Raw genomic sequence first — 24884 nt, 5'->3', positions numbered from 1 at the left:
AGGTGAGAGACCTGTCCAGGTGGCCACGTGGGGCTGCACCCTTCCCACAGGAAGCAGCACAGCCAAGCCTCACGGTCACGGCCCTCATTGTAACCCTCAATTAACTAAATGCAAATAGCAGTTCTAGACTTGGTACATCAGTGATTCATCAAGGAGGCCCCGTGGTGTTAGGTATGAAGCTTCCAGTCCTTCCTGATAACAGTGGCACTTACTGAAGGCCTACTATGTGCAGACTCTGAGCTAATAAGCACTTTGCTTGAATTATGTCTTATGGCTTTGGTCCTATGAGTATCCTCGCTGTACACATGAGAAATTCTAAGTACAACCAGGTTAGTAACCACCATGGCCACAGAGCGAGTCCAGGGCGGAGCCAGGCCTAGGCCCGCAGTCTGACCACACATGCCATGCTCCTAGCCACTACACCATTTTACATATAGGTGACCCCCCCCCCCGAACCTCGGTCTCCTCATCAGTCAGATGCAGGGCCCTCGGTGAGCTCAAGGGTCCTGTTCCTTCCGGATGGTGACTTTGCCAGTGCTCAATAAAGGGCAGCTATCCTCAGAATTTCTCATCTGCCTCCTAGCCAGCTTCTGCAAAACAAAACCGTAAGACTTTTCTCTCCCTGCTGCCATCACTCTTTAAAACGTGTTGTGGCTGGAACACTTGGGTGACTCAGTTAAGTGTCTGACTCTTGGTTTCAGCTCAGGTGGTGATCTCAGGGTGGTGGGATTGAGCCTGGCTCTGTGCTCAGCACGGAGTCTGCTTGGGTTTCTCTCTCTCTCCCTCTCCTTGTGCCCCTCCTCCCTGCCCCACATGCACGTGCTCTCTAATAAATAAATAAATCACACACAAAAAAAGAATGCCTACTTCTGAGAAACACTTGCACATTAAAAAAAAATAAAAATAAATTTTAAAAAATAAAATATGGCGTGGCTTCCTCAGAATCACAAAATTTTCGAGCAGGAAGGGCCTTAGAGACCAACTATTATTTTTCCAGAATAGCCAAGGATTTCTAATGTATAAGAGCAAGGCCTTGGGAATTTCTCCTGAAGAATGACCAGCTTCCGCACTCCTGGCCCAAGGCTCCCTTGCCCACACTAAGGTCACTATCAGCGAGGTGAGAGGAACCCTCTTGGCCATTCTTCTGGCAAAAGGGGCCGCTTCCCTTGGGCACTTTTACAACTGGTTATTTATAAGCCCAGAAAGCTTGTCTGTGTTTATGTTATTAGTCACTAAGCAAAAGCTTATTTTCCACCAGTTGGGAAGGGTTTCCTTTCTGAAAAATGAAAGCCTGTGTCTCTTGGCCAGACAGCTTTACCCAGAAGCACGGTGGCTCCAGAATGGTAAGGAAAACTATGGCCCTTGACATGCCAGGCCTACCAGGAAAATCAAAACCCTGAATAGAAACTTAGCTCAGCTTGAGTCAGACCGCAGCACAGGGGCCATGTCCATGCACCGCAGACCCAGGTTTGAGTTCTAACAATATACTTGTATAAAGTACCTGCTGTGGGACTGGCACTGGGGATACTGAGAGAGACTTTACTAGGGGAAGAGTGGGAAAGGCAGGCCAGGCAGGGGGAGCAGCACGGGCAAGGGCAGAAACAGGAGCAGAACCACCAGCAGTTGGCAGGTGCTGGGGATTAAGGGACTAGAAAGGAGAGGCAGGCTATGAATGAGCCACCAAGGCCTTGAATGCCCACAAGGAGCTCTGTGGGGGAGGAGTCAGATGGGCCCAAATGTTGCCAAGGACAATAAAGAGATGGGACAAGGCACAGGGCAGCCCCCAGGATCCTGGGCCTATGAAATAGCCCAGAGCACCCTTCTTCCCGAGAGCCTTCCACGCTGGAGAGTGATCCCTCCTTCCTCAGAAGGCTTATTTGTGGTAACAATAGATAACACGTACTGAACAATTACTGCATGCCATGGATTGTCACATTTAATCCTAACAATCCCCTATTTCATAAATAGGGAACCAGCACTCAGATGGAGAAACAACACGGCCAGCACCGGGCAAGGCCTACATTCTCTGTGTCCTCTTTCTCTCACTAACCATCTCCCCAAGGATATATATAAGCCAATACCACGAATAGGACGACTATAAGTCAGCACCATAGATAAATTTTGCCAATTGTCTAAAAATGGAATCATGCTGAATATATTCTTTTGTGTCGGGCTTCGTTAGCTCAACGCTGTAAGAATAATCCCATGTTTGTTCCGTGTGATGGAAGACTGTTCGCTCTCGTTGCTGTAGAGTACCCCTCTGTGTGAATGCAGCAAGGCTGTATCCATTCTACTGTTGATGGGTATTTGGGTTGTTTCCAGGTGGGGGTCATTACGAATAGTGCTGCTGTAAACATTCTTTCAATGTTCATCTGTATGCATTTCTGTTGGGCAGATAACCAATACGGATTTGATCCCAAATGTATGTGACCCAAAAGCTTCTGTTCTTCCCACGACTCCCCACCACCTTCCTCCATCATCCCTTTACTTTCCTTATGTAATACTCGATAAAGAGTCTCCTTCGTTAAAGAGACCAGCATCACTGTTTTTTTCTGAAAATGTTTTGTTTTGTTTTGTTTTGTTTTGTTTTTTATCAATCTGGAGCATTTTCTGCTTTGTGTTGAAGGGGATACAAATGCAACAGAAGGCACAGTATTTGTCCTGGAGGCGTTGTAATGTAGCTGGATACCACCAGGAGTGTTTATGAAATAGATCAAGTGTTAACCTGTATGATAGACTTTAAGGACCTAGATGATCAGAATCAGGGAGATAACGCACATGGCCTAAGAAAGTTCCTAGAGAAACAAGCATGCAACTGAACCACCCAAAATGCCTTGGGTTTTGCTCAACTGAGATGGTTTTACCATTGTTTTCGCATAGACCGATGTCCAGACTCTGCTTTCTTCTACTGTCCCACAGAAAGGCCTTCTTCCCAGACACCAACTTGAATGATTTCTCTTGTTTTCTGCTTATTTTCCATTTCAAGGGAGAGTGGGGATTGGTTCCTAGAGAAACGGCTACTTCTCCAAATTAATTCTGAATTTCATCAGATGTTCAGTTTGACGGTCCAGCTCTGCCTTCTGATTGTCTCGCTTTCCCAACCACGCTAATTACCCAACTCCTAACGACTCCCTCCTGTTGCCCCCAGGGCAAATAACACAACTTGTATAACTTGAGCAAATGCGGATTACAAAATAATGCTCTGGCCTGGGAGAAAGGCTGATGAGTGACGAGATCTTGAGATTTTAACCGTCCGCCAGCCATTCTAGAACCAAACTCACAATGCCATTTGGAAGGAAATGAGCTTGGGAAGGGAGAGGGTGGGAATCCCTTTACAGGATGCTCCATGGACAGCAGGTTACAAAAAAAGGAGGATGTCTTTCTGGTTTACATGTAACCTCAGAAGAGGAACATTCGTTTGTTGGTTTTAAGCAAAAAAGCCAATGGCCTAGAGTGGACCAGTCAAGATTCTCCTCATGCCTTTGCCTTCAGTCAAATTAGTTCATTCTTTCCATGGGGTTGCCTCCCCACATGACAGCATTTTTACTGCCTTCCTGAAACCTCAGACAGACCATTCCACTCCTCAGGGGTGTGCTTCTGTTAAAGGTCGTACGATCCTCGTGGAAAGTAGCTTATTTTTCATTTCAGAAATGGAATGGTCTTTCCTTTGCAAGAACTGTCTGCAACCTAATTAGGTCCTTTAGTCAATGCAAGATCCATTTTTCAAGAGTTTCCTCCCCAGAACTAAATTTCAAGTACCTCACAGGCTCAGGGCTTCACAAAATGGTCTTCTGATCCCTTAAGTCTGAAAGCCCATGGCAGTGAGAGTGAGAAAGTTATACTGGGCTGGCAGTTCTCCCACAGCCAGTGAGTTGGTCCGAGTTGAATCAGTGTGTTTCCCGGTTTGGGCAATGAAAGGCTCTTTCGTTCACTAATTGTCTTTTCTTAAACCAAAACTCTCTCTGGATGTTGGCTGGCGTACGCAAGGAGAACCATCGCCAACCAGGCCACCCACTACCAGCAGTGGACTCCGCAGAAGGTAGAAGAAACGGTAAGAAAGCATATAAGCTCCCTGCGGAAGAGGGGATGCAGATGTCTTTCCAAGAACCATTCATTCCTGCCAAGACCATCAGTGTTATTTGGGGGCCCAATAACAAATCCTAGGAGGGCAGGGGATGTGGCCAGGATAAAGGAAGGAGCTACATGGGAGAGAGAATCAATGGCACCATGTTGGTCCAGCCATTGGATTCCACTCTCCTTCCACAACCATCCCTGGGGTATTTCCACGGAAACAAGTAGGATTGTGAGGTGATGCGCCCCATCAACCATCACCACACACTCATCAGCCACACCCCACAGTCTTCCTGATTATTTTCTTTATTGCTCTGTCTGGGCTTTTTTGTCTCACACACACACTCACGCCATCCTGAATCTAAGAGCACTGACAACTGGTCGGAACACCTCAGAACCACCCCAGGCTAACGTTAACGCTCTTGTACTTGACACGGTGAACTCTGAGAAAAAGCAGGCTCCTCCAATTCAGGCAATGAATGTGGTAGAAATCCACCCCCTGTAAAGACAGCCTTACCGTTGCCCTCCCCACAGGACGCTTCGCTACAGGGGCACATCCCACCCTTACCAGCAGCCAGGGTGGAAAAGTCAGCCCTGTGGTTATCATATCTATGCTTCTAGCCATTGCTCACCCCACTGTGTATGGCTCAGGACTAATCCTGTCAACTCTAAATTCTGGTCCACCTCATCGTGCAAACATAGTGCTGTTGTTAAGAGCCTGACTCCCGGAGCCAGGCTACCTGGGTTCAAATCCAGGCTCTGCCACTTACCAGCTGAGTGACCTTGGCAAGTTACCTAAACTTTCTGAGCCTCAGTTTCTTCATCTGTTAAGGTGAAGACCACCGATCCTCATTGTGAAGGTTATCACAACATGCGTCTGTGTGTTAGGCTGTTATTAGTAGGCAGCAAGTCTTAGTCATGCCTGAATCAAATCCAGGATTATTAAGGATATATGTATTGGCAAAATCTAAACCTGAGATCACATGTGTTCCCTTGAGGGATGAGAGGGAGGTGGGAGAACAGAAAAATAGACTAAAACTCAGGGACGTCAAAGGACTTGCAGCCAAGCCTGAGGTGGAGGCAAGCTTAGCTCTCCTAATTAGGGTCCATTCTTCAGACACCAGTGGTGTTCCAAAGCATGGATCTCAACCTCAGAGCTACCCCTGCCAGATGAACCCACTGTCAGAAATCATCTGGGGAGTGGGCCTCTTCCATACCCCACAAGCCTTCTTCAATGCATGCTGTTAACCACCGAGGCAAATTAACAGAGCCATCACGCTTAAGTTCAAAAGATCTTATATTACCAGACAACACGGTTCCATTTTTTTTTCTTTAGAAATTAACTTCAAATACAAGTGGTATTATTTGAGGCACTAGAAAATATTGAATTCCAGGAAACCCGAGAGGGCGAGGCAGGACAACCAGGGAGTAGCATTCGTTTTTAGTTGTTTTATTTCTAATCTCCAGCCTCTAGAAAAATGACTTGGGTGTAATCAAATGAAAACAATGAAAATAATACACTTGAAGGTCAAACAGCTAACTTAATAGGAAACTCATTAGAAACGTGGCTGGACAGATTCACAGCTGAAGAGCTCGTGCCTGTGACTAAAAGTGAAGGAAACTCTGGTGCTGTGTTATTAACCAGGGCGAGTCCTTCCTTTTGGATCCAGCCTGCAGAGACTTCACGTGGAATTTGTGGACCTGGCAGCAAGGGGAGTGTGTTAAAATGCTCAGCAATTTGCCATGGGTTCAAAAGAGTAAACACAAGCATAATACACCACTTTGCCAAGTTCAACAAACTGTTTCATGGGGCTCTAAGTCCCTGATGAGGGCAGCAACGAAATGGCTAAGTAAGGAAACCCAAGCCCAAAGGTATCACTCACTGCTCACTGGTGATCGCTGCCAGACACACTTTCTTCTCTGGAATTCACTGATGACAAATGATCAGACCAAGACAAGTTTCGAGAGCAGGGCTCATTTCCTCTTCGTTGCAGGATTAAGTCCGTATTTCTCAGTCTGGCCAATTAAATCCGAATCCCCAGGGGGGGAGGCTCGGGCATCAGCATTTTTTACAGATGTCCCATGAGATTTTAATGTGTATCCAGCGCTCAGTATCACTGGTGTAGGCAATCTGGCCGCGACCTTCTCTTCTAACTCCTCCCAAAAGAGGGTGATACTCCAGTCATTAAGGACCTCTCAGAGCCCTAAACATCACAGCAGGAATAATCAGTGTTATTTATTGGGCATGTACCTGCCGCTGTGCTTAGCGATCTTTTCCTTATCTGATTTAATCCTCACAGGTTTATCGAGAAAGTAGTGAGCTATTGGCCCCATTTTATAGGTAAGAGAACTGACCCTCAGACAGGTTAAGTCACTGGCCCAAGGTCACATAATAGCAACTGGAAGAGCAGCTGGCTCACTCAAATCGAAGCCTGCTTGGGACAAGAAAACATATACTCATCCTACTAGAACAATACCTGCCTGGGACGTAAGTACTCAATATATTTTTGTAAAAGCAATGAGTGATCACATGAATGAATGAGAACACTAGGTAGAATTAATGACTAACAGCCCTTGTCAGATCAATTCGGCCATCCCCTGCCTTCGAAAAGGCCTCAATCAGGATCTGCTTGCTGGCTGAGAAGGCTGGGTTAGGGCACTTGACCTGAGAAGAAAAACGTGAACTGGTTCGACTGTAGGTATTTCCAAATAACTGATGCTAGAAATGAGCCCTGCCTTGGTTTCTGCTCCACGGAGCAGCTGTTCTCTAACACGGTGGTTCTCAAACTTGAGAGTGCATTCGAGTCACCCAGAAGGCTGGGTGGGCCCAAGGAACACGGACGCTGCAGCTCCAGGGTCCCTCTGAGAACCGTGGCTCACATGCATTGCTGGGCAGTTGATCAGCGTCCTGCCATTCTCAAGGGGTTACTTTGCAGGGGCAGCCACACTTTGTGACTCTGGGACCTCTGCTAGACCTTTTGGATGTGTCTTGCACCAGCCCCACTGCCCCTGGCCAAAAGTTGAGGGGCAGGAGAAGGCGGGAGGTGGAATGCCCTGTCATCCAAGCTTACAGCTCACAATACAGCCTCTGGGCTCTTCCACAGGCCCTGCCTCTTGGTGTCTCCTCTGCATCTCTGGCTAGATTATTAAAGCAGTGATTTTCACCACCAGGCAAGAACCATATGCCCTTCCAGAAAAATCTATCAAATTCTCAGGAGACACAGGTAGCTCGAAAAAGCATATTGTAATGTATACTTCTAGGAAGATGGAAGGAACTTTTCACGAATCTAAAAAAAAAAAAAAGAACAACTCATCCAAAGTGCCTTTATGGCAGGAATTCAGAGAAGTTTCTAGAATACAGACTCCTTTACGTCTTCCCCTAGGCAGCAGGTTTAAAGCTCACAAGACACACATGCTTATCAAGGGAGGCATGTCTGTTTGTTTCATTTGGCTTTTTTAAGTTTCAGAAACTCTTCCAAAGGTGAGAGATCACAGCTGACCAATGTCCAATAGGCTTCCCGCTTTGTTCCAGAAAGCCAGAATCCCCCTTACCTAAGACAGGGCACGTGATGAAAGGGTTGGCCCATTCTAGCATACTGCAATGCAAAGGGTCAATGAAGGGATGAAATCTTGCAGGGCCAGGAACAAAAACCAAGGGCATAGAAGTGAAGGCGCCAGCAGAATCTCCCCCACTCACTCCCCCACCTTTTCATTCCCCTCCCCCCTCCCCAGCGGGACTGTTACCAGATGGGGTGCTAGGTTTCCCTAAAGTGCTGTGTGGCAAGACGTTCATTCTCGAGGTTTTGCAGTTTGTGTCTCCTAGGCTTTCAAAGGGGAAGCCAGGGCGAGACAATGTGCCTTTGATGTTTGCACTCGGGTCCTGAAATCAGAACCTCAGGCAAAAACTGTTTTATCTCTTCCATCCTAGGCAGCCAAGTTGAAAGCTCTGGTGGGCACTTCCTTTTCAGCTGTTCTTTCCATATTGTCAATTCCCACCCTGCTGAGAGAATGGAATTCCTTTGACTGGAAACAGGGGTCCATCTCAGAGATGGTGCCAGAGATTTCTTTCTTCCTTTTCTCTCTCCCTTACGTTATTACCCTTAGTATCACACCCTAGAAGGTGTAGGTCTATCCTCTTTTATTTACTTAGCATTAGAGACCAGTTATGGTTTGTGTTTACACGGAGTCGACAAATTTGAGGGTTAATCACCTTCACCCACAGGTCAATAGGAGAGTAACCCCGGGGTCTGGTTTGAGAAAGAAACATTTGAAAGGAATTATTTTTGAGATTTGGTGAAGAGCAGCGTTAATTCAGTGAAGTCGCAGATGTTGTGAGCCTGTGGGTACTCTGAATAATGTACAAATAACTTACATTTCCATGGACTGCAGTGTAGAAAACACTTGATCTTTGAGTGGACCAGATTTGGGCCCCAAGCTTGTTCCTGAGATGTATGTAGAAATATTTTCTAAAATACCCACAAAGCTGACATTTAATGCTCTCACATATTTCAGACAACAACTCCCGTGAACACCAAGAATTCTCTGTATCACGGGGTCCAGAATAATGCTTGCCCCCAGTTAGGGGTCACGGCAGACCACCAAATGACCTGGCTTGTCTTAGGCGCACCAGCTTCAGAGTGACTAGGTTCAGCGCTCAGATCTCCCGCTGCTTAGTCGGTGTGACTTTGGGAAATGTACTTAGCCTCTCAGACAAAATTTCCTTACCATAAAATACGGATGTTAACAGTTGCATTTCATGGATGTAAGGATCAACTGAGATAATACAAGCACACATCCTAGTATAGGGTAAAACTCAGTAACTCCTAGCTATTATTAGTACTATTTTAAAGTGTAAATAAAAGCTACTTTCTTCCTCAAAATCAGTGGCTTTGCCTTATTCTTGGTACAAAACCCACAGCTCTCCTTAGCCAATCTGGGCAAAATCTGGCCCTCTCTGACCTCCTCTCTCCACCACCCTCCTACTCACTTGCTCCCTCAGCCTCACAGACCCTCTGTCACTTCTGCCAACACAAGCTCCTTCCCTCCCTTGAGCATTGTTCCTGAACACATGGGGTCAGACGCATCCTTGCTTTGCCATGGTGTTGCTTTTGCAGCTGCTACTACTCTGTGTGTGTGTGTGTGTGTGCATGCGTGCATGTATTTTAAATCACAAAAGTCCTGGCTGCAGAAGAACTCGTAAGGTTCTTCCACAGTTCCATTCACTTGGCTAATGTCCAAACAGCCAGTTCATTCAGCAAAATCTGCGCATGGCTGCACCCAGCGAAGGCTCCTGATTGGCTGGTCAGACAACCAATCAGCTTCCAGGGAGATGGTTCCCTTTCACACAGTGATTGGCCGAGAGGCCTCAGACTCGGCCCCCCACCCCTGCTGCCACCGCACTGCCCCTACCACACCAGGGGGCCTAGAAGGAGAGAAAAGGGGATGATGCCTGGGGCACACAGGTGGGCTGCGGAGCCAGCAGAACAAGACACAAAAGCAGAGACATAGGGCGGATGCCCGGTGGTGGAGAAACCAAATGAGGTCAGGAGGCCTGTGTGCCAGGGCCACCAGCGAGCCATGGTACTGAATGGGGTCATGAACTGAACGGGGTCCTCCAAATTCGTATGTCGAAGTCCCAACGCCCCATACCTCAGAATGTGACCCTACTCGGAGACAGGGCCTTTAAAAAGATAATTAAGTTTAAATGAGGACATCAGGGTGGGCCCTTAATCCAGTGTGACTGGTATCCTTATAAAAAGGGGAAATTTGGACACAGACACAGAGGGGACAGCACATGAAGACATGGGGAGAAGACAGCCATCTATAAGCCAAGGAGAGAGGCCCGGAAGAAAGCTACCCTCTGACACCTGGATTTCGGACTTCTAGTCTCCAGAACTGAGAAACAACACATTTCTATTGTGCAAGCCACCCAGCCCATGGTATTCTGTTGTGGCAGCCCTGGCTAACTAATACACCCAGCGTGTCTTAACGTTCCAGGGCCTCAATCTCCACAGCTGCAAAATGGGACACCTGGCCTGCCCCTCCCACAGGTGTGCTGAAGGGATCGACTGAGGCTCAAGGTGGGGGAGCTTTGTCAACCATACAGAATTCCACGGATGACCTCGGGAGGTCTAACTTCACTCTCAGGGCCCTGGTCCTGGGGTCCCGGGCAGTAAAGCAGATAAAGTCAGAAGCCCCTGGGGACTGTGGGGTCGCAGTTAGAGATGAAGGAGCTAGACCAGTGCCTTGGCAATCCCCTGCTCCAAACCTCCAGGGAAGAGACTGGAGCTGCCCTCCTCCACAGTTATTTAGTGGATGTGGGAGAAACAGAACTTGCGTGGGAGAAGGAAAAGAGAACAGAACAGAAATCAGAGATTTCTAAGAAATGAAAAGAAAAAAAAAAAAGCCACATTTATGTCCCTGGGAATTTTCTGGATAAAAACAATACATTTTATTTGTATGGTACTCTGAAGGTCACAAAATACTTGATAGCAGTAAAGATTTTTCTTTAACCTATCTGAGGTCAAGAATCGCTCTGACAATCTGATGAAAGCTATGCACCCTCTCTTCAGAAAAAAATTACCCCGTGCACTCAACATCTAAAACATTATACACCAGCATGGTCCTATCCTGCAATGATGAAAAAGTTCTGTATCCATACTGTCCAATATGGCAGCCACTAGCCACGTGTGGCTATGGAGCCCTTGAAATGTGGCTAGTGGGACTGAAGAACTGATTTTTAATTATTTTATTTTATTAATTTTAATTCAAATATCCATCTATAGCTAGTGGCTTCTATATTGGACAAGGCAGTTATACAATATTCCAGAGGACTTACAAACACCCTGAAGTTCCACTGACCCCTGCCAATGGACCAAGTTAGGAACCACTTGTAATGATTGTACTGTCTTCACAATAATTATCTTTTTTGAGCTTACCAGAACCTGTATCATCTAATTTAATCCTACCAACAACCCAAAGAAAGAGGTAGAACTGTTATCCACATCTTACAGATGTAGATATTGAGGCCCTGAGAGGCCCCCCAACTTGCCCAAAGTCTCATGTCAAGGCCACAGTGAAGGATTTGGGACTAAAACCCAAGAGCCTGATGTGAGAACTCAAGCTCTTTCCTGAGTCCCCAGAACCTGGTGATAGGGTTTTATGAATTGAGGCCCAAGCTCCCACCTGAGGCCTCGATGGAAATTATTTCTAGTCACCCAAAGAACTTCAAATTATGTGGTACCTATCTTCAAAGTTATAAGCAAAGGTCCTTCTCTACGCCAAAGAAATCCCAAACACAGCACAGTGGTCCACACTGTGGAGGTCATCCTTCACAAGTACCTTCAGGTTCCCATGGTAACCAGGCCACAGGGAGCAAAAACACTCAGAATTGTATAAAACTCACTCTCCTCCTGCATTGTGTGTTCCCACTCACTTCTAACCTCTAGAAGTTCCTCTCTTTGCAGACATACTCAGATTTGTTTTCTCAACCTGGAATTCTCCTTTCCCAATTCTTCCTCAAAATAATTCCTTCAAGGCCCAGCCTATATGCCACAAAAACTTCTAAGCTCCAGGACTCTATGGTCCCAGAATATGTTGCTTGCGTATCTACGTAACATTCTTCTGTCATGCCTTGTAGGGTGCCTTGAATAGGAGATCCATAACCTGTTGTCTCTTTCAGTTTCTAACCACATTGAACATGGTGCTTAACACGGTCACTCAGTAGACCAGTGGTTCCCATACTTGTTAAAACATGGACTGCCGGGCCCCACCCCCAGAGCTGCTAATTCAGCAGGTCTTCGGTGAGGCCCTGGAATCTGCATTTCTAACATCCCAGTTTATATGGATGTTACCGGTTCAGGGACTGCACTTTGAGAATCCCTGCAAGAGATGTTTGTGGAATGAATACATGATTGAGTGAATGAAAATTTCTCTTAAGCATCCTCTCCCCAAGAGCTCCAAAAATGAGCTTTAGAAAAATCAAGATAAAAATTGTTACCAACATTTACTTCTAGATGAGGAGCAAAAATAGAAGCAACAGGGAGAAAAAATGGCCAAAAACAGCAGGGAACCAGAAGAAGGAAAATTTAAGATAGATATCAGAAAAACTTTCAGGTTACCATCTGGTTTCCTCTTAGCCATTACTGTGTAAACGTATTATGATCAGACCACAATTAAAAATACTATGATGAGACCAAATTAAAAATAGGTTCAGTTTTCTGACTGAACCATTTATTTAAAAATATTCTGGAGAAACACTCTGACTCAGTAAGTCCAAGCCTAGAAAAATTTTCATAAGACAAAAAATAATAATTATCAGAAATGAATATAAAAATGATTACAAGGAGGGTCACAAAAGTCCTGCTTATAACCACCAGAAATTTGAAACAACTTAAATGTTTAATAAAAGAAATTAGATCCAATAAATTATGGTACGTCCATAAATGGAATACTCTATAAAGCCTTTTAAAATGTCCTTACAGGGAATATCTATTGACCTAGGAAAGGGTACAGGATATAAAACATGAAAAAAAAATTAAGTCAAAAAACAGTATAAACAGTATGCTCTAACTTTGGATAAAAATCATATAGATATAGAGAGATAGATAAAAATATAAATATAGCTAGAGTGCTATTTATCAAATGGGGGGTTAGAACTGAAATTATTTTGAAATTTTAAATTGTGTATCTCAATCATTTCTGCAACAAATACATATTGCTTGAGTAATGTTTTTTACAGATTTAAAAAAAAAAGAGAGATAGGCTATAGGAAGTTTATACTCGCCATTTCTTCCCAGGAAGGAGTAACAAGTTGAAGCACGAGCATTTTTGTAACTTTCTCCCGGCCCCACTCTCCTACAAACACCGACTACAACTTGGATTCCATCGGTGAAGCATCTGCTCCACCGAGAGATCCCTCTTCTTTCTTGGTACTTCCGGGACCTGCTCTAAGATAATTCCCAACTCAAAGAGCCTCCACTTGGAGTAACTCATGACTCCACCACTGGGGCATCTGAGTTGGGGAACGACATTGACAATGGATCCACCGTGACCCTGATCACCCAGCAAACTGCCATTTTTTGGAAACCGTGGCTGTCTCCCCTACCGGCTTTTAATAAGTCGGGTTGCTTAGCAACTGCCAAGAACTGGCAAGAAGGCAGAAGGCAGCACCAGCCAGAGCTATTTTACGACCAAAGTGAGCTCTGCTACGTGTGTCTGGTTGCATTCAAGGTAACCAAGTAAGAGATAACACCTAGCTATTTTTGCATCAGGAGGAAAAATACCTGGCTTCTGACCAGAAGGGCAATTACCTAAAAATCTTGGCAGGCCCCATTCATGGTATGAGAAATGGTAACTGATACACGGGTGAAAAAAAAAAAAATCACTGACCTTCATAAATACTGATGATATGAGGATGGTTGAGGGATGACATGATCTCAATCTCTCGTCTGATGTGAACCATGTCTTGTTCATCCTTAATTTTGTCCTTACGAATGGATTTTATAGCAACCTATAAAGTCAGGAAATGAAATGTTACCCAGAGAACTAAACAGATGCAAATCAGCCATTGGGGGAGTTTGGAAAATAAATACAGATGTTACTTGTTGGCAGAACCGACAATAACCAAAACAAAGCTTTGAAATACCCCCTGTCATGTCTTTCATTTATAGCAAAAACACCCTTCTCCTAACAACAGAAAACATCAGGTTCCAACAGCCTAGGGTTTGGGATGCTGGGTTGGCTTTTTTTTTGTTTATTAGAGGGTTTTTTGTTTTTGTTTTTGTTTTCCATAAAGCAGAGGCTGCTTCATGTGGCCAGATCCATTTACTCCAGGAATCCTGATCCTTTGAAAAAAGGAAAAAGGAGAGCTCGGTTTACAGGGTCTGGATGATTAAATATGGATGGGTGAAATCAGTATCATTCAGCTCCACCGGGCAGCTGCCGCAGCAAAGACCAGAAAAAGCTTTACTGCATGGGGCTTCTCGAGGCCAGTTCTGCTCAAACGTACGGTTTTCAAGACTCCAGCCTGTGCTGTGTTTGTGCAATTGCTCAGCGGCCAAATCCTTCCTTCATCCTTCCTCTTGCCCAAGGACCTTTGATACACGTGACAAGACAAAAAGGCTCTGCTATAGAAAAATCAGGACAAAACAAAGGGAGTGACAGCCAGACTCCCTGCCCAGCCCCAGTCGATTCCTGTGCCAATGTCTGTAAATGCAAACTGTAGTGAGCTGCCAGGGCCAATGCACAGAGCAGTTCCTCAAAAGAAACACATAAATAAAAAAGCATTAAATGACAATGGGAATCTAATAAGGAAAAACGTGTTTGCCAATGGACTCATCTTTGCTCATAAACAAGTTGCTTCGTAATTTAATCCACCCTGGCTCTAAGGGAGGCAAAAAGTACTTTGGAGGGGGAAGGTGTCCATGGGTAACAAGGAAGCCTGCCAACCAATGTGCTGCCATCTCCAAAAGCCTGCTTAGTCCCCTCCAAAGTAGTCCTCCTGTGATGTCAGCTCTCACCTGGACCACCCTCTCCTAGATGAAAGGCACTTAGCCCATCCCTCTGGATCACAAAGGCATGAAGTGCTCCTTGTTCCCAGCAGGCCATCCCCACACCTGGATTAAGACAGGTTGAAGCCCTGTCAGCCTCAGCAGGAATGCACTCCCACCTGTGAGCATTAGCATCTTCTGGCTTACACCAGGTCCCCACCAAGCACGATACATGGAAACATTTCTTTTTTTTTTTTAAGATTTTATTTATTTATTTGAGAGAGAGAATGAGATAGAGAGAACATGAGAGGGGGGGAGGGTCAGAGAGAGAAGCAGACTCCCTGCCGAGCAGGGAGCCCGATGCGGGACTCGATCCCGGGACTCCAGGATCATGACCTGAGCCGAAGGCAGTCGCTTAACCGACTGAGCCACCCAGGCGCCCCCATGGAAACATTTCTAAAATACAACTGGTCCATCTCTAACTCAGTAAGAATTGGGCAGCTATTATTATTATTATTATTGTCATTATAATTATTATTGTTTTGCTACTTGCTGACCTCCCAGCAAATGGGGGAAATGGACAGGCAGGTCCCCATTTTTCTCCTCTGCAGAACCCTCCCCAGCTGTAATGAAATGAGTACTTGTGTCGTCACTTGGCTCTATACTAGTGGGGATCTAATTCACTGCTTTATCTCCAGTGCTTAACTCCGTGTTGGCACGTGGCAGGCCAGAGAAAAGCCTTAGTGTGGGCAGGTGGGCAGGTGCTAAGTAGACAGAAAGGGAAGGGGCGGGGGGCAGGGGTGATGTCTGCCGTTAGGTTATGAGAGCCCGGACCAGAGATGTGATGGTGGAACCGGAGCAAAAAAGGAAGGACACCCTAGATAGACACCACCACCGAGACAGGCACACTGGGAAGCTGCTTCGTTCTTCTTTGGCATCCTACCTGCAAGGGGAACCGAGGAATGGACAAAGCAGACCAGAAACACGGGACGCTGGGCTGCAAACCCAGGGGCCGGCACCATCCTCCCTTAGACTGGGGGCAGACCCCGAGGCTGCATAAAAGGAGGCTGCCCAGAGATGAATGAGCTTCCAGCTTCAAGGCCCCTTTTCACCAGGGTGCCAGGCTCAAAGCCACCCCAGGCCCTCCCGACAGCCCCATTCCGTAGGCAGCAAGAAAAGTCTCCCCGTGCTTACGTCAAATGTAAAGATATGACTGGAAGGCTTTATTTTGTCTGAGCTGGGACTGTGATCTTGAGCGCTTGCTCTGGGAGGAAGCAGACAGTGAACACACACAGGCCGTGGAGGATGTGGGTGGCTGCTGGACCAACTCCTGCATTCCTCCAGGAACTAAAGATGGGCCAGGGGAGAAACCACCCCTTTGATTAAGCAGCAGGCTGAACTTGGCCTCAAGGAGGCCCTATTGTCAAATGACAAGAGGCATAAATTCTTTCCCCTTCCAGGGTCAGGGGAGGGTGGTGACATTCTGTGGGGTAAGAAAATAAGCCCAGTTGTCAGTTCCCCCCAACAGTGAAGTATGTTTGCCAGGGGGATGCTTTCAGCCCACTATGAAAAGGAAAGTGCTCACATTCTAATAAAACCCCACTCGGCACTGAGGAAACTGAAGGGGCTCCATAAATGTTAATAACCATGGCGGTTGCCCCTCCACAAAAGCTTCCCTCTTCCTGCAATGAATCTTCTATTGAAAATGTAAAAGAGGGCTCATTCTGCCCCCTCTCTCAAAGGGTTGGAGGGAAGTCAGTCGGAGACAAATGCTAGAAATCACTTAGAACCATGCAACTGTCAAGGCCAGGGGGAGACTCTCAGTTCAACTCCCAAGAGCAGGGAGCTGCCTCACCCAAGGTTGCAGAGCCCGTTAATGGCAAACCACGGACACAGCAACCCCACAGTAGTAACAGCAGCTGGGCGTGGAGCACTTCACATATGGTGCAGACCTGGTGCGAAGTGCTCTTCACACCGCCCATCTTTACCTCCTCATTCAGGCGTCAGCTCCAGGATGCCCTAGGACAGCCCTCCCTGACCCCTCTCGCCACACTTGCCCCCACTATATCTTCTTTGGGACCTATCGCACCATCTGAAATTCTCTTGCTTCTTTGTTTGCTGCATATTCAGCCCGTGACCAAATCCAGTTTGTGGCCTGCTTCTGTAGGACCCAGAAGGCTAAGAATGGTTGTCATGTTTTTAAAGAGTCATTTATAGAAGTCCAATGCGCTATCCACTGCGCTATAGAGCCACCATAGGGAAAGGGAGGGAAAAATGAAACAAGACGAAACCAGAGAGGGAGACAAACCATAAGAGACTCTTAATCTCAGGAAACAAACTTAGGGTTGCTGGAATGGAGGGGGGTGGGAGGGATGGGGTGGCTGGGTGATGGACACTGGGGAGGGTATGTGCTATGGTGAGCGCTGTGAATTGTGTAAGACTGATGAATCACAGACCTGTACCCCTGAAATAAATAATACATTTCATGTTAATAAAAAAATTTTTAGAAAGAGTCGTTTATAAAAGGAGACAGAGATCTATAAACGTAGCTCCTGTAACGTAAGGTAGTGCCTGCTTCATGAAGTCCAGGGGAGGAACTGGGCCAGCACGCAGGGATGCAGGGTTGCCTAACGGTCAGGGGCATGGCTGAGTCCTGGCTGAAACCACTCACTAGCTGCTGTGTGACCTTGGGCAGGTTGCATAACCTTTCTGTGCTCCAGTTTCCCCACCCATCAAGGAGGTACCCTGTGAGGATTTAGGTGAACAGGGGAATAAGAAACTCCCACTCGAATCAAAAGTCTGTCTCAAGATACCCACTTCAGCCTCTGGCTTTGGACTGTTCGTTCACTTCTTTCTTTGGAGTACCTTCCAGGTACCAAGCACAGTGCTGGCACGACCCACAAGGGAACCACAAGATTCTGTCCCAGCCCTCAAGGCTGGGGGGAGGGCGGGGAGTGGCAAAAATTGCACAGCTAATTACGAAATTTTCCTCACGGCCAAAGGCTACCGAAGAGGCACACAGAGGTGTGGGCATTCTGGAGAAAACCTCCTCTCCAGTTTTCCTCAGTCCTCACCCACATTGACAAAGAAAGACAGAAGTAAGGAAAGAAGGGCCCAGCAGGAAGAGCTTATTACCAAATGTCTGAAATCATACACCCTCCAAAAAAAAAAAAAAAAAAAAATCCAATTTGTTGCTGCAGGAGCCAGAGATGTCACTCCGCCTGCAAAGTGAAGGGAACTCACGCACAGTACAGCCCCTTTCATAAATGTTCCCAAGTCTAGACAGCACTGTGTGCCTTATAAAAGGGTCTGCCTTTGTATAAGGCCACCCTATGGTTTAATGTCTAAACCGTCTGCAGCAGCAGGTCTGGCCGGGGACCTGTGAATTCTGCCCTGCGGCGCGCCTGCCTCTTTAAGAGGCGCACTCAGCCCAGCCAGCCCCCAGCCCTGGGGAACCTGAGCAGGCCCCGCCTCCTCTTCTCTCCACGCGCTTTTTCCTTTTTGGAATAATCACCACAAACCACCTGTTCTGCAGCCTGCTGGGCGTCCTTGGCCACAGTGGCTGCCACCAATGTTAAGAGCTGGGTGGCCGGGCAGGTTCTGGGAGGCAGAACCTTTCGCAGCAGGGTACTGCGAAAGCTCAGGCTTTTGCTGGCTAGCTGACCTCAGGTGAGGTCATCAGAGCATCGCAGATCTGTTTCCTCACCTGTAAAGGGGGGCTAGGAAGCCCCCTTCCTTGGGGCTGTTGTAAGGAGTGGGAATAATGTGAGGAAAGTACCTGGCACACAGTAGGTGTTTACTGAATGGTGGTGACAATAGATGAGGCCTGGCAGTAACGGGGTCCTGGACCATGTTTTAGGGGTGATGAGCCCCAGCAAATAATCTTATAGGCCTCTCCCCTCCCCATGCCCCACACCCATCCTCCCCATCCCCACATTTGTACTGAGGCAAGAGCAGGTTAAAATTCATACCTAGCCTGCCTGCCTGCAGAGAGTAGAGCAGCCAGCCGTCCTCCTGGCCTGCTCTGGGGAGTAGGGGAAGTTCTGGACAGGTGGTATGTTTGCCAGCCTCTAAGCAAGAGCATCACAGCCCCCTTCCCTCCAGAGCCACCTCCCATGGATGCTCACTCACTGCCACCTGTCAGCCTGCAGGGAGTGTCCTAGAACTCCCTCAAACAGGGGTCATGGACACCTTGTTAAAATGTAGATTCTGAGTCCAAAGGTCTAACAGGGGGCCTGGGATTCTGCACTTCTAGCAAGCTCCCAGGTGATGACAGTGATGCAGGTCCAGGGACCACGCTTATGAGTGGCAAGATCTCAGTGCTCTGTCTTTGGCCCTGACATATCCGTATTTTAAAATCAGTGGCAGTAACTAGCATTTCTTAAGTGTGAACTGTGTGTCAGGGGGCCTTATCTCATTTACTACAAGCCCATTTTACAGGGGAGGAAACTGAGGTACAGAAGAGACAAATACTGCCCAAACTCACACAGCTTGTGAAAGAGAGAGCTAAGGCTTCCACTGAGGCTGCTGATTCTAGAGGCTCTGGGTAAAGCCGGCATGGACAGCAAACATGGCAGGTGACAGACTCTCTCCCCGGATCTCAGAGAGTCTCCAAAACTCGGTGTGATGGGCCCCCTCCAAGCAGATGAGGTTTTATAGGGTCATCTGTGAGGCAGCCAGGAGGCAGCATTTGGGGTCTGAGTAGCAGGGAAGAAACACGGCCATAAACACGGCATTAGCATCACTTAGTAGGAACAAGTTTGCATTCTAATCTGGACAATGGGAGCTGGCAGCTTCCCTGCCATTCACAAGGTGTGATCTCACCCCCGGCCACGTTCCCCGGGAGCTGCCGGGCACTGAGTCAGAGCGGCTCGGAGATCTTTTCTCACCCAGGGGCCCGGAGGCCACTTGCAGCGGAGGTGAGCAGCCAAATCAAGTTGGAGGCCAGTGTAGGGGTCCCTGCTCGTGTCTGGTTGATGGTCAGAGTTCAGGGCAAGGCACGGTTTCACACCGGCCACACAGAAAGGCTGTGCAGGGCCATCACCGCGGTGGTGCGACCCAGGAGGCCATCCTGCAGCCAAAGCCCCTAATTAATTAAATGACCTTCAGCTCTTTGTGAGGAGCCTGGCCAACTCAGGACAACACTCGAGCAAGTTGCCATGATGCAACCGACCCCACAGGGACCCAAGCCAACTCCTCCACGGGGCCCATGGGCCTCTTCCTCTCCGGCCTGTTGATTCATGTCATTACATGGATGTTTTTTCAGACAGAAGCAGATTAGGAGCCAAGAGTTGTATCAACAGGCGCTGAGGAGATGCACCCCGACGCCAGGAAGTGCGGCATGTGGAAGAAAGAGCTTTTTCTTCAAAGAACAGCATCCACCGTGCACCACCAGCAGCCCTTGAACCTTATAAAAGGTTCTGAAAATAGAATCCTCTTAAGTTGATTCTCCAGCCTCGATTTCCCAAAGCTCCCCATCAGAGATGATGTGGCCTCAGATGAGGCTGATTTTTCCCCCGCCGTGAAAAATGTGTTCTATTTCCAGGGGCACCTGGGTGGCTCAGCCGGCCAAGCGTCCGACTCTTGCTTTCAACTCAGGTCATGATCTCAGAGTCGTGAGATCAAGCCCTGCGTCAGGCTCGGAACCCGCGGGAAGTCTGCTTGAGAGTCTCTCTTCCCCTCTCCCCCACCCCTGCCCTTCTCCCCTGCCTGTACTCTCTCTCTCTCCCTCTCTCTCTAAAATAAATAAATAAATCTTTTTTTAAAAATGTGTTCGGGCGCCTGGGTGGCTCAGTTGGTTAAGCGACTGCCTTGGGCTCAGGTCATGATCCTGGAGTCCCTGGATCGAGTCCCGCATCGGGCTCCCTGCTCGGCAGGGAGCCTGCTTCTCCCTCTGACCCTCCCCCCTCTCATGTGCTTGCTCTCTCTCATTCTCTCTGTCTCAAATAAATAAATAAAATCTTTTAAAAAAAATGTGTTCTATTTCCAGAATTTGAATAGCGAATTAGATTTTTATCTGATGGGCCTGCTCAAGAGGACCTCAGAGAGGCCGGGACGTCTTTATCTACAGCCATAGGCTTCCCTTCCTCCCCACACCTCCTCTTAAAGGCCTGGGCTAAGCATGTCCTTACTGCATGGGGTGATGCCACAAGGGAAGTGGAAGTCACGGCTCAGAAACTGTGGGCACATTTACACTCCCTGTACCACCAGGGGTTTGCAAACACCAGATAGTGGCCACAGCTGACCAGAGAGGAATCAAAGGAGCGGCAGAAAAAGGAAAAAAGAAAAAAAAAGCCCGTGGAAAGTTGACAATGGTGGCAATGCCAACAGCAAGCAACGAGCCAGATGAGAGCATGGGATCTGATTCTCTGGGAGAGCAGTTCCTCCCTCAAAGAGTGCTGAGCACACCGCCTGCATCAGATCCAGGGGTTGGGGGGGCCGACTGTCAAAATGCAGCTTCCGCCCCCCCACCCCACCTACTGAATTCCAGCAGCAGCATTTTTTACAAGCTTCCCAGGTGACTCTGCTGCACTCTGACATTTGAGAACCGTCAGAGTAAACACGGCCATGATGGCACTTCTTATTCCAAACTTAAAGGCTGCACAGTCATATTAAACATGAGATGATTAATGAAAATTAATGAACTGCCCATCCATATAGAGGCGACATAAAAACAAGCTGCTTCCCTGAGGGGACTCTGTGACCCGAATTAATTTAACCCTGGCAAATGGGAGGTCTGCTCCCTGGGGACAGTTTGCTCAGCGTGGACCTGTGGATGCTCGAAGGCCCCAGAAGCTGGCTGGTAATGGGGTGCACACATGCTCTGCACACAACCTGGGGTTCCCACACCTGGAAACGTAAATGTCTCCAAAGGAAGAGAGAGGAAGTGAGCCCTGGAGCCTCCTGTTCGGCCTGCTCTGTGACAGAGGATCTGGCTGGGGCTGCGAGGAGCCTCCTCTCACCAGGATCCTCCAGAAGTCTTTCCAGGCTCTGCCCTAATGAATGACCCCAGGGCCCGCTGCAAGCAAAGGCTGCTGGAAGCACAAGAGATGGGACCCAGACAACAGCAGGGCCACAGAGGGACTGAATTCACAAGGCTGTTTAGCTGGAACCCGAGTGGCCAAGCAGCTGTTTATTTTTGGACTTCCACATTTCCGAAAGCCAAATGCAGCCCCAACTCAGAACTCTAAAGTGCAAGCTGCTTTTCTTCCAGGTTCCAACTGTCCCGGGGAGGGAGAGGAAGGGCCGGGCCAGAGGGCCATGCTGGACAGCCTCGCCTGGTAGCATCTGATCGCTCTGACGCTGTTCATAACCCGGCTTGGATAAGCATAGGGTTGTGCAACTTTTATTTATCAACCTCCAAGCCCAGCAGAGCCCAGGCCAGAACGGCTGGGAAACCACATCAGCACCTTGGCCTTGTCCTCAGTCACAGCTACTTGGCCAGGCGCCCCTGCACAGAGGTACTCAGACCAGCACGCCAGAAGCTCAGTTCCCTCCTCTGCAGATAAGGATGCCAACAGTGGGCCAACCCCATGAGGTTGACGGGGGTGGGGGGGTCTTAGCAGATTGTGTACAGCACGGAGGGCGGAGAAGGCACGGAGGCATATGGCACCAGGTGTAATAATCAGCAGATGTTACAGCTGCAAGGACCTCAGGATGTTCCATGCCAACCCCCTCATTTTACAGGTGAGAAAACTGAATCCCAGGGAGGTTAAAGCACAGGCCCGGGTTCACCGAGTTAAGAGCAGCACTGGAGCCCCAGTCTGGGATTAACACTCAGGGCAAGGAGTCCTCGCCAACTTCCAAGCCACAGCTAACAGCAGGACTAAAACTGCCACCCAAAGATTTACCATGCACCTGGGAGGCAGGCCCCAGCGCCGCCAGGCCCCCGGACTGCCGAATTACGAACAAGCTGAGATGGGGAGTGACAGATAACTCCTAAGCGTGCCGGCAAATTATGACCCTTTTCACAGCACGGCACCTCCCTCTCATGCCAGGGGGCTGCCTTCCCTCAGACATGCCCGAGACACGGTCTTCAGTTCAGTCCAGAAATTGTTCCAATTTCTGAAGGCTGATTTGATATCACACACGAGTAGGCATACTTGGGAGGTTTTTATTCCATTATTTCTTAATCCGCTGAAAACACTGCTTTTAAACATTAACTTCGGGCTGCTACCGAAATCACTGACCTTGGGAACGATGAACAAGGGACGCAAAAGACCTAAGAACCAAAATTAGTTTTCCAAAGGAGGAAAAAAAATTAGTCGACTGAATTTAGCTGATCCAGGTGAACAGAACAAAGAAAAAAAAGGTTTTTAATTTCTTAAGATGGTAAAATATATAGAACATGCAAAAAAAAAAAAAAAAGCATGGCTTTAAATTATATTGCGTATTTTAACTGCGGATGATTTTATAAATAAGTGAAAGGGAAGATTCTTCCGATGTTATTTTTATCCCGACAAAACTCTTGTTCGGAGAGCTGATTTGTTGCAATGAGAGTGTGAGAAGACACACCGGACAGGTAAGGAACAACTGTCAGGCTGTAATCTGTCCCCTGGAAGCTCTCACTGTCCATTACCCAGAGAGTTAGCAGGCTGGGCCCTGCTCCAGAGCCCCGCTGCAAACCTCCTCCCCATCCATGCTTATCAGCCCACTAATTACCCCCTACAAACCTGCTGGAGAAGCTTGTCACAGTAGGGCCTCCAGCTATGCAAGCACAGCCCCAGGTGATGTCCGTTGGACCCCCAAGGAGCATATGCTCAGTCCCCAGCAGGTTAGCTGTGTGAGCTTCATCCAGCACCCACCACTCAGTTCGTACCCTTAGGGAGACCGGGGTAGGGGTCTGTGGCTCTTACAGGGGCCCCAAAGAACAGCCTGGGCAGAGAATGAGGTGCTCCTGTACATTTGTGCTTGTCATTTTCTCCGCCGGGACCCCTCCACACCCAATCATCTGCCACTAATGTCTTCAGCTGACGAGCTCCTCCATATCATCCCCCACAATGGGGCCCCCATAACGCACGTACAGGTCCGCTTCCCAACCTCGGTCGCCATTCACACAGAGACCATTTCTGTTGTACTCACTGTATCTCCAGCGCCTCGCAGGTGCCTGGCATATTCGATGCCAAAAAGCTGTGGCTCAAAGGGACTCCAAGTATTAAAAAGGACCCTTAACATTTTGCTAAGTGAAATAAATCAGACAGGGAAAGGCAAACCCTGTATGATCTCACTTACATGTGGAATCTAACACAGCCAACCTCATAGAAGTAGAGAGTATACTGGTGGGTGCCAGGGCCACGGGGTGGGGGAAATAGGACATGTTGGTCAGAGGGCACAATCTTCCAGCTTTAAGCTGGATAAGGTCTGGGGATCTCACGTGCAGCACAGTGACTACAGTTAACAACACCGTCTTAGGTACTTGAAGGTTGTTAAGAGAGTAGATCTTAAATGTTATCACCACACATGCACGCACACACACACACACACTGATGATTAGGTGAGCGGATGAAGGTGTTAACTAACCTAACAGTGGTAATCATTTTGCAATATATCTGTGTATCAGATCATCGAACCATACACCTTAAACTTACATACGTTATATGCCAATCATATCTCAATAAAGCTGGGGGGGAAGGACCCTTAAAAAAAAAAAAAAGTAAAGCAGGACATCTTATCAGTGCAGAACCACCTGCCACTGAGTCTTCTTTTACTTATTCATCTCTCAAGTGTTGAATCCCTACTTGTCCTGAAATCACTGAGCCTGAACTTGCTCATCTCTCAAATGGAGATAATATGATGGTGTTTAGAAATGGGACCTGGAGGGATTGATCAGGTCCTGAGGGTGGAGCCCTCATGAATGGGATTAGTGCCCCTAGGAAAGAGACCCCAGAGAGTTCCCTTGCGCCTTCTGCCAAGTGAGGACATGAGAGAAGGTGGTCATCTATGAACCAGGAAGGGGGCCGTCTCCAGACACAGAACCTCTGGGTGCCTGATCTTGGACTTCCACCCTTTGAAACTGTAAAAAATAAGTTTCCATTATTTATAGGCTAATAAATAAATAAAATGGAGATAATAACAGGATCCACTCCAGAAGGGCTGGGAGATAATTCACAACAACAGTTAACAGTAATCCTAATAATTACAGACTATCAAGCCCTGACTATGTGCCAGGCACTGGGCACCATCATGTTGCTCAACCTTTCACTCGTTAAATTCTCGCAGAAAGATTATTATTTCTGCTTCTCAATGAATACAAACTGAGTCTGAGACAGGTGATGTAACTTGCCTTAGGGCACACAACTAATAAATCGGGTTCTGAGAGGTGTG

General features: G+C 47.7%; 1 protein-coding gene across 2 annotated transcripts in view; it reads right to left on the bottom strand.

Annotated features, from left to right (window-relative positions):
- NUAK1 (NUAK family kinase 1) overlaps positions 1–24884 on the bottom strand; it is a 72099-nt gene that overhangs the window by 24903 nt on the left and 22312 nt on the right. The window contains exons 1-2 of one of the 2 annotated variants that reach the window (XM_054506856.2): positions 13462–13582; positions 5955–6275 (exon numbers count right to left, since the gene is read on the bottom strand). In XM_054506856.2, coding sequence (XP_054362831.2) covers position 5955 — 1 coding nt within the window. In that variant the 5' untranslated portion in view covers positions 5956–6275; positions 13462–13582. Of the gene's footprint in view, positions 1–5954; positions 6276–13461; positions 13583–24884 lie in introns of those variants that run through there. The other variant, XM_045872685.3, reaches the window with a different exon arrangement.

The sequence above is a fragment of the Mirounga angustirostris genome, unplaced genomic scaffold (assembly GCF_029215605.1).
Source record: "Mirounga angustirostris isolate CCGP_5_RB_7025 unplaced genomic scaffold, mMirAng1.0.hap1 SCAF_5, whole genome shotgun sequence".
Taxonomy (NCBI): Eukaryota; Metazoa; Chordata; class Mammalia; order Carnivora; family Phocidae; genus Mirounga; species Mirounga angustirostris.
This window is presented reverse-complemented; position numbering and strand designations above follow the sequence as displayed.